Raw genomic sequence first — 13,786 nt, forward strand, 5'->3', positions numbered from 1 at the left:
GAAGTGCCCTGTGCATCATCTCTTGTGTAGCAGGAGCACTGAGGATGGTTCTGACTGTTCCCTACCATATGACCCAAACCAACAATCTGCCAAAGATACGATGCTCTCTTGGTCCCTGTACTGAAGGTAGGTGAACCACAGTTCTCTAATTAACTTGTCCTGTAGGTGTAATGAAGGGAAACATTTTCAATAACTTCATTGTTTGTTCAAACTTTTTTTCTGGTACCTTCTAAGTTCTCAAATATCTGAAAAAGTGTGTATTTTGTTCATTTTCTCCTGAAACTTCTTCCTTCCCCTCTTTTCTTTCTTGGGCTCATGACAAAGACATTCTTTATTCTGAAGGCAAGAATCCCAGAATAAGCAGTGCCAGTTCTGAGTTCATAAGGGGGGCAATGTTTCTAATCACTTATAAAAGACAGACATGGACTCTGTGTTCCTTCTCAGCCCATATTATTTCATTTTTATTTTTGAACCTTTGGAATATCAAATGCGAAAACCCCCACTTTCTCCACCGAGTGTTTTCAGCTGTATGTTTTCAAGCTGTATCTGCAGGAATGATAAATTAGGTGTGAAATTAAACCATAACTGAAAGCATCCCAGTCCCTCAATTACCAGGATGTTTTGGATTCTTGCAAAATCTTAAAATGGTATCATCAGTTTCAGGGCACTGCTGACCAGAAGAATTAAAAAAAAGAAAACAAATTAAAAACATAAATAAAATAAACCCCACCCCCAAACCCCCAAACCACCCTACTAAAAATTATTACAATAAAGATAAAGGAATTTACATCAATATATCTATTCACAGCTCCCCGTGGTCTCCTGGGAAGCCCAAATCCATGAAATAAATTGATCTGATCAACAGCATGCAGTAATTTAGTATCAGCACCAAGCCAAGAAGCCGATTTTCTGACTTCCAGTTCTATGCTCAAATACTGGGCCTGTATTGCTTTCCAGGCAAAACAATGACAGAAGAGAGAAAGAAAAGGATGCAGAAGAAAGGAGCTGGAACTCATTAAGCATCTTGTAATTTCTGAAATAACTGGTTCTAATATTTGTGTGTAATGCAAATGTCATTTATAATACATTTAACATGCTAGGTGACTGCCATGGATTTCAGGGCAACTTGCAGAGGCAACATGCTTCTCATTTTGCACCTGAGAGATCCAGCAAGTAATAAGCAGAGCTGGGTGAAAAAGCCAGGTCCCTGGACTTCCATGGGAATGCTACACTGAGCTAAATACTCTGAGTGCTAGGGAGTGCTGATAAAGGTTTCCAGAGAGGGGAGTGGGTAATGGTGTATTATACTTGAGAGAGACTTCAGACTAAGAGAAAGTGCTGATAACAATGCCTTTTAAAGAATATTTACACCTGATTGTATGGCAATTTACTTGCTTCACCAAAAACCTTACAAAGGTAAGCTATTTCATGAAAAGCTTGCACTCCAAAGTACCGGTTCAATGCGGTATCTATATTAAAAAACGTTCTCCATTTCACTTCTGCATTTTGAACACTAATCCAGCCTGGCCTAAGCATCCATACCAAAGGAAATGAACCGTATCAAGCAATGTCATTTGCTAAAAGGTAAAAGTGGATGCATTCTCCTTCCCTTTGTTTTATATTTCTAGGGACAATTTCACAGGCCGTGCCACTGCTGAACGGGGAAATTGGAAAACTGCAGAATCAATTTGCAGACGTGAAGTTCTATTTTCTTTTACACCTCCTTCATCAGAGTCTCTATTGTTCCTGTGTTGTGTAGCATTATTATCGACAGCAGCCTGGACACCACTGATAATTGCTAAACTAGGGAAAAGCTATGCCTTGCAAGTGAAAGAAAAACCACACAAGCAGTAGTCAGATGATACTGAATGGTACTACTGCCTTTAAACTCATCTACTTTAGGGCATTGGTAATGTACTCACACTACTATTTCTGAGGGAAATGTATTTTTTAAATATTATTTAAATTGGGTTTGGTTGCAGTTTTTTTCTTAACAAAACATCCCAGCTAAAAGCTGCAAAGTTCTATTAAATCTATTTTGATGACAACCAGAAAACTATACTGGACTTCATAGTGCTTCCATTCTTTGCCAATTCTTTTTTCATTAATTGTGTTTCACAAAGAAGAAAAAAACCCCAAACCTCTTCCACAGCAAACTTCTGATGATGACTCAGTCACCAAGAATGAAGCCAGTGGCTGCCTGCTGTAGCAAACTGGAAGAGCTGGTGACTATCAGCCACTTGATCTCCAGGACAGGGAGAGAAGTGTGCTTTGTGATATCAAGAGGCCACTGGCAACAAAATGGCTGCTTGTCTGCTGGAGTCATTCAGCTACTCTCGAAGAAGGACTCCTACGGCTGACCTGGGTGGCCACAGTCTGCTGGCTGGTACAGACACTGGGAAAATAAAGTCTCTCAGCACGACGAGCTTTCAGTCTAATTAGCCGACTACAAATTCTTCATTAAAAGTGAATTCAGCCTTGCACAGCTCTGGGTCTTGCATCCAGACGCTGCCCTGCCCCTGACCGCATCCCCTCAGCATCAGGATCGCGACAGGAATTTTCTTTTCCCCTTTTGCCTGTTTTCCAGCAGTGACCACGGCGGCTGTTCTGCCCGGCCTGCTGCGCACACAGCCTCTGGGGGACAGCTCCCCTTCAGGAGAGTTTGCCCCGGGAGATGCAGGTCAACACGGATGTGAGGGAGGCAGTGCAAGCCCTGATGAAGCAGAAATTTGGGGCGGGGTGGGGAGTTTATTTATGCGGAGAGGCCATTTCTGTTGGGTGCCCCTGCAGAGGAGAGTGCTCCAGGCCAAGGTGCCGAGAACTGCCCACACACCCTTTGCCTCAGGCGCCCAAAATGGCCGCTCCTTCCTGAGGCGCGCCCTGCCCCCCTCGGTTGCTAGGCGACGCCCAGAGCGCGCGCCCCCCAGGTGCCTCCTGGGAGGGCCAACCCCCCCGGTTTCCCGCCCCCGCGGAACTACAGCTCCCAGCATGCCCCTCGAGCTCGGGACGGCACGCCGGCGGCGGGCCCCGCACTACATTTCCCGGCAGGCAGCGGGGGCGGCGGCCAATCCGCGCGTCCCAGGTTGGCCGGTGCGAGGAGCGGGGTTGGCTTCCGCGGTAGTAAGCGGGCCGCGGAGAGGGAGCGGCGCAGGGGAAGCAGCGCCGGTGACATTTCCTTTCGGGTCGCTCCCCCTCCCCTCTCCCGCTGCCGGAGCGGGGCCCCGAGAATGGCAGCGTTAGGAGGTTGGTGCGGCCGGGCCGCCGGGGCGAGGGAATGGGCTGCAGGCGGGGGGCGGTCTGTGGGGTGGGTCGCCCGGGGAGGGGGCGCTGCTGAGGGGTGTTGGGGCCTGTGTGTTGAGCGGTGAGGGGGGCGCGTCGGGCGGGGTGGTGTTGGGGTTTGAGGGGTGTCGGGGTGGGCGCTCCGTGGGGAGCACTGTGGGAGGGAGGGGGCGCTTGGGGTGAGGTGGGCTGAGGTGGCTGTGAGGGGTGGGCCCTAGGAGGCCCGGTGGGGCAGGGGTGCTTGGGTGTGGGGCCTGTAGTGTGGGGTGTCGCTTCCGGCTGGGGAAGGTGATAGAGGAGGGCGCCTGGGTGGTGTCTGTGGGGGATGGGGTCAGGGCTGTGAGGCAAGAAGGCGCCTGAGTGAGGGCCTGTGTGTGGGTAGAGAGCAGCACCGCCTGAGGGGAGGTGTGCGGTGGTGCTGGGCTTTGTTAGGGCGAAAAGGGTTTTGGTGAGGGACACCCCCTACATTCTGGTCTGCGTGAGGGGAGCTGAGCCTAGAGAGAAGTGTAGGATTGTCCCTGATGAAGGACCCCCATGAAGGTGTGTATGTGGGGAGTAGTGGAGAAAGAAAAGGTGTCTGAGAAATTAATGTGGAGAGTATTTTGGGGTGCTATCTAGGAGGAACAGAGTTAAAATTTTGAAGTGCAAGTGAAAGGAATATTAATAGAGGAAAACGATGTTTGGGACAGGAAAGGGAAAAGGAAAGTGATGAAAGTGACTGGGCAGGTTTTATGGGGTGAAAGCGGTAATGTAGGTCGTGCCAAGGATTAAATAAAAAATCTGGAATATAGAGGTGAGTATTCCAGCACTGGAAACTGCCTTCATCGCATGTGCTTATTGCCCAAGTGACTGGCAGGGTCAGAGAAGAACTATTTTACATCCTTTTCACTGTTAGAAAGTAACTTAAACTCTTCTGCAGTGGTAGTTAAATCAAAGTTTTCATGTACATCAAAGCTTTGCTAGGTAGGAAGCCTTGGAACTGATCTATCAAAGTATTATTTACTTGGAATTTGCTCACTAGTGATTAATGTTGTTTCTAAGTAAGTACAAGTACAAATTCCCCCCTTCCCTAATGATTGGTTAGTTTTGAATGCTGGAGCTCAGTTACTATGTTTAAAGTAAACTCTCCTGTTGTAAATACTACCTTTTACGTATTTACCGTTGTATTTGAGGAGGGTGGGGGGAAAGGTGTTTTGAAGACCTTTTTCCTACCAGTATTTTGAAGAGACACTGACATTATTTGGCCCTAAGCCTGCCATGGGAAATGTATGCCCAGCAGCAGATCCCTACTGATTCAATTGTGACTGTGTTCAAACCTGTGTCTGAATTCTGAGTAAGAGAAATTGCAACTGCTGTATGTCACCACGAGTTAGAGTTTAAATCTCCTATTCATCATCAACATTGTTTGTTATCCTCTTTGCCCCTTTGTGTTGCCCAAAATTTGTTGGACTCATTCTCTGTTGCAGTCAGCAGCTTTACCTGATTTGCAGCTCTTACCCCCAATGATTTTTTTTTTTTAGCTCTCCTTTGTTGCTGTTGCGTAAAAATTTTGTTGCTATTACAAAACAGATTTTTGTGCTTGAGATATTGCTCAATTTTCACTTTGGGATTTACTTTGTTAGGCATATCACATGTTACTTAGAAGCATATGCTCCACTTCATGTGTTTTCACAATGATACGTGAGCTCCTTCATACCTGAAAATCTCAAACGGTGATTGTGTTTTATTTGTAAAGAAAACCACGTAAACGCATATACAGATTTATGTGAATTTAAGTTTGCTGCCCGACATACTGCAGGGCTGTTTCTTCATGAGTCTGTGCTATAAACCATCACTTGTGTAAGCTGGGAGCCTTTCTCGATGAAAGTACATACATACAGACTTTTGTAATGGTGATGTAGGTTAGGGGAATATTTTATTCTTCTGCATTCTTTGCTTTTCCCTTTTTTACAAGTCACTAAGCATCATGATTCTTGACTTAATTCCCCCCTCCCCAGTGATATGTCGTAAATATGTGAACTATTTATATGGGTTTTTTTCTTTAAATTAATGGATATAATTTTATAGGTTAATGGTAATCCTACAGGTATATTGGGAAAAGAAAAAAAAAATAAATATTTGAGGTATCTTTATATCTTTAGCCTTGAAAATGTTAGACTTGCTCTTGATGGATGGTGACATTGAGGAAGGTATAGAATAATAATTTGTGCTAATTCTTGTTCACGCATAGATTTTTTTTTTTGGTTTGTGTGGGTTTCCGGGGGCTGGGTTTTTTGTGTTTTGGGGTTTTTTTGGGGGTTGTTTTTTTTTTTTTTGGCTGGCTGGGTTTTGTTATTAAACAATTTCAATTTTACTTTGTAGAACCAAGTAAGTTTTCACAAACACTGAACGGAATTCCTTCTTCAAACACAGTCAGCAGTGGAATGGACCCCTTCCATGCTTGTAGTATTCTTCAACAGCTGAAAACCATGTATGATGAAGGACAACTGACAGATATTGTAGTGGAAGTGGATCATGGGAAAACATTCTCCTGTCATAGGAATGTTCTTGCTGCAATCAGTCCTTATTTCAGGTACAACAGTCCATTGTTCTAGTGGTTATCAAAAGCAGAGCTATAACTTATTTTCATTAAATGAAAATTTTAAAAAATCAAGCCCATACTAATATTCCATGTAACTGACGAGAATATAGTGCACCCAGTAAGTAAAGATTATTGTTCACTTAACGTCAATGAATTATCAGTGTCTGTTTTATCAAAGGAGTGTTTCATTAGAGACTGTCACATGATTTTAAAACCCAAACAAAATATAAATGCTTCCAGTTTTGAGGGTATTTTAAATACAGTAACAGGGTATTTAAACTACTTGTTTTCTTTTATATTTATGAAATAACATATTGAAAGTTGGATATGTCAAGAGCTTTTCTTGTAAACTCTGTGAATTTTAATATGGGGTTAGTGAGATAATTAAGCAAGAAATTCCAGCTTGCCACTTTTCTTTCAGTAAGTATAGAACTGATTTTGAATTTAGGTACCCAAACAGGACAGTGTAAAATCAGTGATAAATGTATTTGTGCTGATATAAGGGTAAAAACTGGGATTAGCTGTGCAATATAATTTCATTTCTTATACCTGTAGTTAGAAGGTAATTACAAATAAACTGCTAAATATTTTTCTTTTGTAGATCTATGTTCACTAGCGGCCTTACAGAGAGTACCCAGAAAGAAGTTCGTATAGTTGGTGTTGAAGCAGAGTCAATGCATTTAGTATTGAACTATGCATATACCTCCAGAGTAATGCTGACAGAGGCCAACGTTCAAGCTTTGTTCACTGCAGCTAGTATCTTCCAGATCCCTTCCATACAAGACCAGTGTGCTAAATATATGATCAGTCATTTGGACCCACAGAACTCCATTGGAGTGTTTATCTTTGCTGATCACTATGGTCATCAGGAACTCAAAGACAGATCACAAGACTACATTCGTAAAAAGTTTCTGAGTGTCACCAAAGAGCAAGAATTTCTTCAGTTAAGAAAAGACCAACTGATAAGTATACTCGACAGTGATGATTTAAATGTGGACAAAGAAGAACATGTTTATGACAGCATTATAAGGTGGTTTGAGCATGAACAAAATAAGAGAGAAGTGCACCTTCCAGAAATATTTGCCAAATGCATCCGTATGCCTCTGTTGGAAGAGACATTTTTAGAGAAAATCCCTCCCGTGTTTGCACAGGCTATGGCCAAAAGCTGTGTACAAAAGGGACAACATAGTGCCAATGGCTATACACAACGGCTTGGAATGACCGCTTCTGAAATGATCATATGCTTTGATGCTGCCCACAAACACTCAGGAAAGAAGCAAACAGTGCCTTGTTTAGATTCGGTCACAGGGAGAGTGTTTAAACTATGCAAGCCACCAAATGACTTGAGGGAGGTTGGAATTCTTGTGTCTCCTGATAATGATATTTATATTGCGGGTGGTTACAGACCAAGCAGCAGCGAGGTCTCCATTGACCACAGAGCAGAGAGTGATTTTTGGATGTACGATCACTCGGGCAATAGGTGGATTCCGAAAGCTCCTTTGTTGCGAGCCAGAATAGGCTGCAAATTGGTTCATTGCTGTGGTAAACTGTATGCAATAGGTGGTCGCGTTTATGAAGGAGATGGGCGAAACTCACTCAAGTCTGTGGAGTGTTATGACAGCCGAGAGAACTGTTGGACGGCTGTCTGTCCAATGCCGGTAGCAATGGAGTTTCATAGTGCTGTGGAATATAAGGATAACATCTATGTTTTACAGGGTAAGGTGATTTGACTGATGATATGGTGTTTTGTCTCAAGTGGGGGTTGTTCAATGTGATTGTCCGTGCTCTCTTAAGCAGCCCAGAAAACCCCAAGTTTCCTGGACATTAAAACAGTGCCCTGGGAGAACAGGGTGGGAGGAAAGCTAGGGAAAGCAGTGGGCGAGGAAGAGTGAGGTTGCTGCTTGAGTTCTCATGCTTTGGGAATGTGTCGCTAAGTTATAGTATTGAGTTATTGCACAAACAGCAATTTTGGTGGTGTTGTAAGTCAACAGTATAGTATTAAATTTTACTGTGAAAATTCTTTATTAAATCTGGGTGAAATGCACTAACATTGAAGAAAATATATTGTCCTATGAAAAAGCACTTTGCATTTTATTTAGCTAAACCAGTGAAAATTCCTGGTGTCTGTGTTCTTGGTGACTTGTAAAAGTCTATTAACCACTGTAAGCCTTTGTTTCCTGCCCTACCCTGCTTTTTGAGGTCATCCTGGTAACTAAGAAAGATGATGTATCTCCTTCTAGTTAGCTTTGTTTCTTTGGCCAGTAATTACAGTGCTACCTTTACATCCTTCTGGTGAATTATGAGACTTATTCTTGTATTAGATACTGATTCTTAAATGAATAAAAACAATGATTATGGGAATGGATCAAATAATTTATTCTTCCCTTTTTTATTTATGAAGTATGTATTTATATGTATGCTTGAGCCAGATAGCAGTCTACAGAAGTGCTGACTGGTCTATGAGGCTGTAGTAAAGAGTCCCAAGAAGTAGAAAGAAAGGAGGAGGTGGTATCTTGGTTATGTTTTGCTAAGGGCCATGTCTGTAAACACCTGCAGAAGTTGGGGTCTTAGATTCATACTAACTCCTCCTCTGGATCACTCTCCATACAAAGCTGGACCACGGGAAGGAAAAGGGATAGAGAATACTGTAAGGTCACTGTTACTTACTGGAAGAAGTCAACCTGATTTCTTGACTTTGCATTCCTGCTACTCAGTAGGGGTGGTGGGCTTCCACGTGATTTGCAGAGAGCTTTCTTCTATTGTTTCTGTGTGAGGTTTGACTCATTGGTTGTGACTTGAGCAAGTTCTCTCCGTCTGTCTCTTCTGTTGGGTCAGACGTCTGCTTTAGGTGGTTAAAAAGGAATGCTGAAGAATATTTGACTTGGTAGACTATTTGTTCATTTTTCTAAACATGTCCTAGAACTGCTAAAAAGTGGGTATTACTACAACCTGTAGAATAGGAGCACATCTTCATTACAACTTCTAGCTGTGCTGATTCTGTGCTTCAGTGGTTTAAACGACAACCTTATGCTCACATAAACAAGCAAGCTACTTTGCTGTGCTAACCAGCAAATTATAAATATTTGTGTTATGGGAAATAAGCAACTCTTCTATTTGAGGTAGATAAAACCTTGATTGAGTTGTGCTGAATTAGTATAAAAAGTTAACTTTCAATAATTTTTCTAGAGAAACCTCATAAGGTTGGGAGTAGTCAATAAGGATTGATGAGAGTGTTAAAATGCCAATGGAATGTAAGCATCAGTCGTAGGATATTACACCGTGGAGCAAAAATGAATAATCAAAAAATGTGTTATCTGTAGGACTTAATCTCTTAAGCTATGTTCCACCCATTTTTCTGTATTATTTCTGTATTCTTTGTTATGTTTGAGGTGCTGAATCACACAGCAGCTTGGTTAAAATTCCTAATACAGCTGTGTGAAATTATATATGATTTGAATTATGCTAATATTTGGCAAATGTTAGGCCTTCCTTCCCCCGGGCTTTACAGAAGACAAGGTGGTCTTTATCCATGTTCTCTTCATCAAGTTTGCGGAGCATGAGCTTTCAGTCATCTGAACTTCCATTATATACAGTCTATAGATCTGTGCAGTCAACAGAAGAGGTGTTTTATAATCTAATTACAAAATGAATGATGAATCAGTAGCTTCATCCAAGTTTTCACCTGGCATCCTTTTAAGCAAATCAGCCTAAACGTGTAACCTGGCCACCTGATAAAAGTAGCTTCAAAATCTGTGTGTAGTACAAGACACAGTTATTTGCTTAGATTTAACAACTTTCAAGCACTGAATTCTGAGACTCCACAGTCTGTAGATGATTCGTTTTGAAGATGTTAAAGAATGAAACAAACACTTCAGACACTTCAAGACTGGAATCTTGAAAGGTTTTGACTCAAATTACTAAGCATGTTTTAGAAGGTAGTAAAGGATAGCTAGGAAATGTGTAAAACACGATTTCTGATATGCTTCAAATGTCCATTTCTTCAGCTGGAGTAGAAACGCAAATTAGTTTTTACTCATACTGTTAATATTTTTGTAATGCATTTGGAAGAAGGCAGGCGATGGTGCTAGGTTTTCTGTTATGGAATCAAGGCTTTTAAAAACTAGTAGACTGCTTCTGTCTGTGGAAGAACATACCTGAAAGTTTAGTGGCTGCACAATTACTGTTCTGGAAATGAAGCATAAGTTATGTTTTGTTTTTCCCTCTCTCTTTTCAGGGGAATTTTTTCTCTGCTATGATCCTCAGAAGGATTACTGGGGATTTTTGACCCCAATGACTGTGCCTAGAATCCAAGGCTTGGCAACTGTATACAATGACTCCATCTACTACATAGCTGGAACCTGTGGAAACCATCAACGTATGTTTACCGTAGAGGCCTATGACATTGAACAAAATAAGTGGACTCGAAAAAAAGACTTTCCATGTGATCAGTCCATTAATCCATATATAAAACTTGTACTCCTCAAAAATAAACTCCATCTCTTTGTCAGAGCTACTCAAGTCACTGTTGAAGAACATGTTTTCAGAACCAGCAGGAAGAATTCACTCTACCAATATGATGAGATTACTGACCAATGGCAAAAAGTATATGAGACTCCAGATAGGCTCTGGGATTTAGGCCGGCATTTTGAATGTGTTGTTGCTAAATTGTATCCGCAGTGTCTTCAGAAAGTTATTTAATTTTTTTTTTTTTTTTCAGTAACAGGCCTTAGTGATTTCAGTGGTAATCTGATGCTAGAGAAAACATGTCTTAAAAGAAAACAAAGAAATTCTGTCAGTATTTATTGTAAGCTGAAACAGACAGTTTTTTGTATGGGGATGGGTGCTCTTTAAAGGTTGCAGTCTGGGGAGGGATTACTGGTTCAGTTTCATATTTTCTGATATTTTCCTGGGAAATGAGAAGGAGGTTACAAAGTGCAATTATCAGCATTTTTTTTCTGGTAAACACTTAATCATGTCATACTAGAGGGGTGTTTTTGAGAGCAAATTAAGTGGAAGAGCCAGGATAACTATGCACTACAGTAAAAGAAAATCTAGCGTTAATAGCTAAGGATGTCCAAGATGTTTTGAAGTGACTTTTCTTTTTTTTCCTCTCTCTTTTTTTTTTTTTTTTTTAATACGGGTAAAATTTGAGGCAATATCACTAAGGTGTTTTTTTTTATATGTTTTAGATTGAAAGTACATACAGGAATGATAGATCCTGATTCATAATGATTTTTTTGTACTGTTTTTGAAATCTGCTAAGATGTTTATAATGATGTTTGTGCACTACAATTTGAGAGGAAAAACTCAAGTCAGAATTGGAACATGGAGTACCTTTGTACTGAACAGAGGTCTGTTCAGATCGCTGTACCACTTCCAGTCTGTAGATTTTTGTTGAAATTGAGCTTAATGATGGGGAGGGAAATCCCAACACTATTTTCTGCCACACAGATGTAGTGCTGTAAAAACATTTTTTTTTTTTAAACACTGCTTAAAACCTTTTTTTCATCCCATAAAGGGCTTTAATCCAAAAGTTGATGGTGCTAGTACATTTATACTACTTGTTTGTCTGAAATAGGCTAGCCTTATGCTACTGTTTAAGACTGCCTGTTATTTTTCATGGAGTATGTGTCTGTCTTCAGGCCCTGTCCTGTCATCATATTGTCTTTTTTAACATAACATTTTTACTGCAGTGGTATTCTTGCACAGAATGGTGACAGGATATGGCCTTAATAATACTGATTTTTTTTTTTTTTTTCTTTTGTGTGGACTGTTCATTCTGTCTCCACTGAAGTACAGTGCTATGTGCAGAGTTGGCATGTGCTGTAGTAATTGGGAAAAGTGTGGCTTAACTTTACAAATTATTTTTCTTTTCTCCCCACAATCAAGCCCTCAAATACCTTTTATGTCATTCTAATCTACAATGTGAAAATTTGCACTACTGAGCTGTCTTCATTATCCAGTGTATTACAGAAAAATTGACAATGTGTCCATGGCTTCAGTAATCTTAAATGCAGATACACAATAGGAATCCAATATATTGCAACACTTCTCTGTATGTATTTACCATTTAGCTTATTTTTAAGATTTAAATAAGGTCAAAGTTCAGCCTCTACTACAGTAGTGAAAACTGGATTTAAAAGGGAAAAGATGAATCCTAAAACTGTCAGCTGTAATTTCCCAGGTTTAATTTGTTACAGCTCTAATTTTTGCAGAGCTGTGAGTATGTTATCTTACTCTTCCCTATTTTCTCAAATTGACCTAAGTAAACCAGTTAACTTGAAACGGCAGTGGCCATCACTGGCTGTAAGTGCTTACCATTATCTGGTTTAACAGCTGATACTTCAGTAAGCCAAATATTTAGCTCATTGTTTATCCCCCTGGCATGGCTGAGGATTTGGATAATGTTTGTTTACTGTGTGGTCTTACTGTTCCCAAATGGAATTTTTCTAATACACAAAAAATACTCGCCTGGTTCTATTTCTTAATTCTTGCACAAAATGTTTAAAAGGCAAAAACAAAAAAACTGTGAAATGAATAGGAAAAAAAATATGCCTCTCTGCATTACATACCTCATTTTCCAGAGATTCACCAAACCGCTGCTTTGAAATGCGAGCGCCTGAATTTTTTGTCTGAAGTTGAAGTTGACAATTCTTGCTAAGATTGCATTTTCCAACAGTGTTGAGGTGTGTTGTTTCTTTGTGTAGTTTTCTTCTGGCTACTGATTTATATATAAATTCATAGCCAAGAATAGGAGTTTGTTGTTTGTTTGGTTTTTTTTTTTAAGTACACTAATTTTAGTTTTAAAGTTATCCTTAGTCCTTGGCTAGCTCTCTGCGCTGTTGTAGGCCTCTAGCTGCAAGCTTTCTGAAGCACCCTCCCTAACAGTGTTGCATTTGTGTGTAAAACCATTTTTTTTTGCGAAGTGTTATGTAACTTTTCTTGTTTTTTGTTTTTTTTAAGCTTGGTTGAATATTTACAAGACTTCTTGCTGCTTTTTGACAATCTTCTATATTTATTTAGTAGAACAAATTTCAATATATTACTTGAAACTATGAAATAGGATTGAGTTAGCAATTGACTGGTCATGTGATGTATAGAAGTACAATATGCTGTGGTTAATTCTGCAGTAGGTTTGTTAATTTTGTTTATCTGCACTAAAGTAGGAAGATCTCCATTCTGTTTAACCATTCAAACTGAGGGCGTGATCCAAGTCTGTAATGTGTTTAAAAGCTAAATCCTGGAACTTGCTGTGGGAGTAGAATATACTAAATCTTTTGCATGAGGAGTTTGTTGAGACAGTAATGTAGCTGTGACATTTTGCCAATTCTTACATGCTTTTACATTTTGCTGAAAGTCAGATTCCCGGTAAAGTTTTGCTTTAGAGTCGGGCTTAAGTAAACTTGCACAGCACAAAAAAAAATAATTAAAAATAATTGCACCAAAGGTACTGAGATTTAAAAAGTAATCTGTACACTTTCCCCACTTGATATTTTTTCTGCATTCATTTATTTCCCTTTATTAAATGAATTTCTAGCATTGTAAGGACTTATGTGAGTGTAAATCTTTTTTCCAAAATTATTAGCTTCTTTGAAGGGAAACATTTTGTGATTTCCGCTTGGTTCCATCAGTAAAATTTCTAATAACTAAAAGCAGTTTTGGTGCACCAATCATGCAGCGTGTGTATGTTCTACAAGAAATCGAAGAGCTCCCTATTCGTAAGGCTGTTTAGAAATGGCATCCAACATTCAGTGCTCAGGTATGTTAGTAAGAAGTACTGTAGTCCTATGAGGGCAAATGTGTGGATTTTTAAACATTTTGCCATAATTGCACAATTTTGCATTTTTACTTAATGTCATGTTATGTTTCTTAAAATAAACCTATTGTTGAAATACAATGGAGTTCAACTGCTTTTGTGATAAATCT

The 13,786-nt window shown here is 40.1% G+C and overlaps 1 protein-coding gene across 2 annotated transcripts; it reads left to right on the forward strand.

Annotated features, from left to right (window-relative positions):
- Positions 1–3,086: 3,086 nt before the first annotated feature.
- Positions 3,087–13,757, forward strand: KBTBD8 (kelch repeat and BTB domain containing 8). Of its 2 annotated transcripts, none has more exons than XM_055708994.1 (4): positions 3,087–3,243; positions 5,641–5,851; positions 6,462–7,576; positions 10,095–13,757. In XM_055708994.1, the coding sequence occupies exons 1-4, from the start codon at positions 3,228–3,230 to the stop codon at positions 10,556–10,558; spliced, it is 1,806 nt and encodes a 601-aa protein (XP_055564969.1). In that variant the 5' UTR covers positions 3,087–3,227; the 3' UTR covers positions 10,559–13,757. The 2 variants fall into 2 exon arrangements, with proteins under 2 accessions (XP_055564969.1, XP_005432618.1); XM_005432561.4 differs by lacking the exon at positions 3,087–3,243 and adding an exon at positions 3,623–4,072.
- The last annotated feature ends 29 nt before the right edge of the window (positions 13,758–13,786 follow it).

This window comes from Falco cherrug, chromosome 4 (assembly GCF_023634085.1).
Source record: "Falco cherrug isolate bFalChe1 chromosome 4, bFalChe1.pri, whole genome shotgun sequence".
Lineage (NCBI taxonomy): Eukaryota > Metazoa > Chordata > Aves > Falconiformes > Falconidae > Falco > Falco cherrug.

Excerpts from the sequence above, each read along its gene's own strand:
- KBTBD8 (XM_055708994.1), top strand. Across the intron at positions 5,852-6,461 it reads GCAATCAGTCCTTATTTCAG|ATCTATGTTCACTAGCGGCC; the intron begins GTACAACAGTCC and ends TTTCTTTTGTAG. Across the intron at positions 7,577-10,094 it reads TAACATCTATGTTTTACAGG|GGGAATTTTTTCTCTGCTAT; the intron begins GTAAGGTGATTT and ends CTCTCTTTTCAG.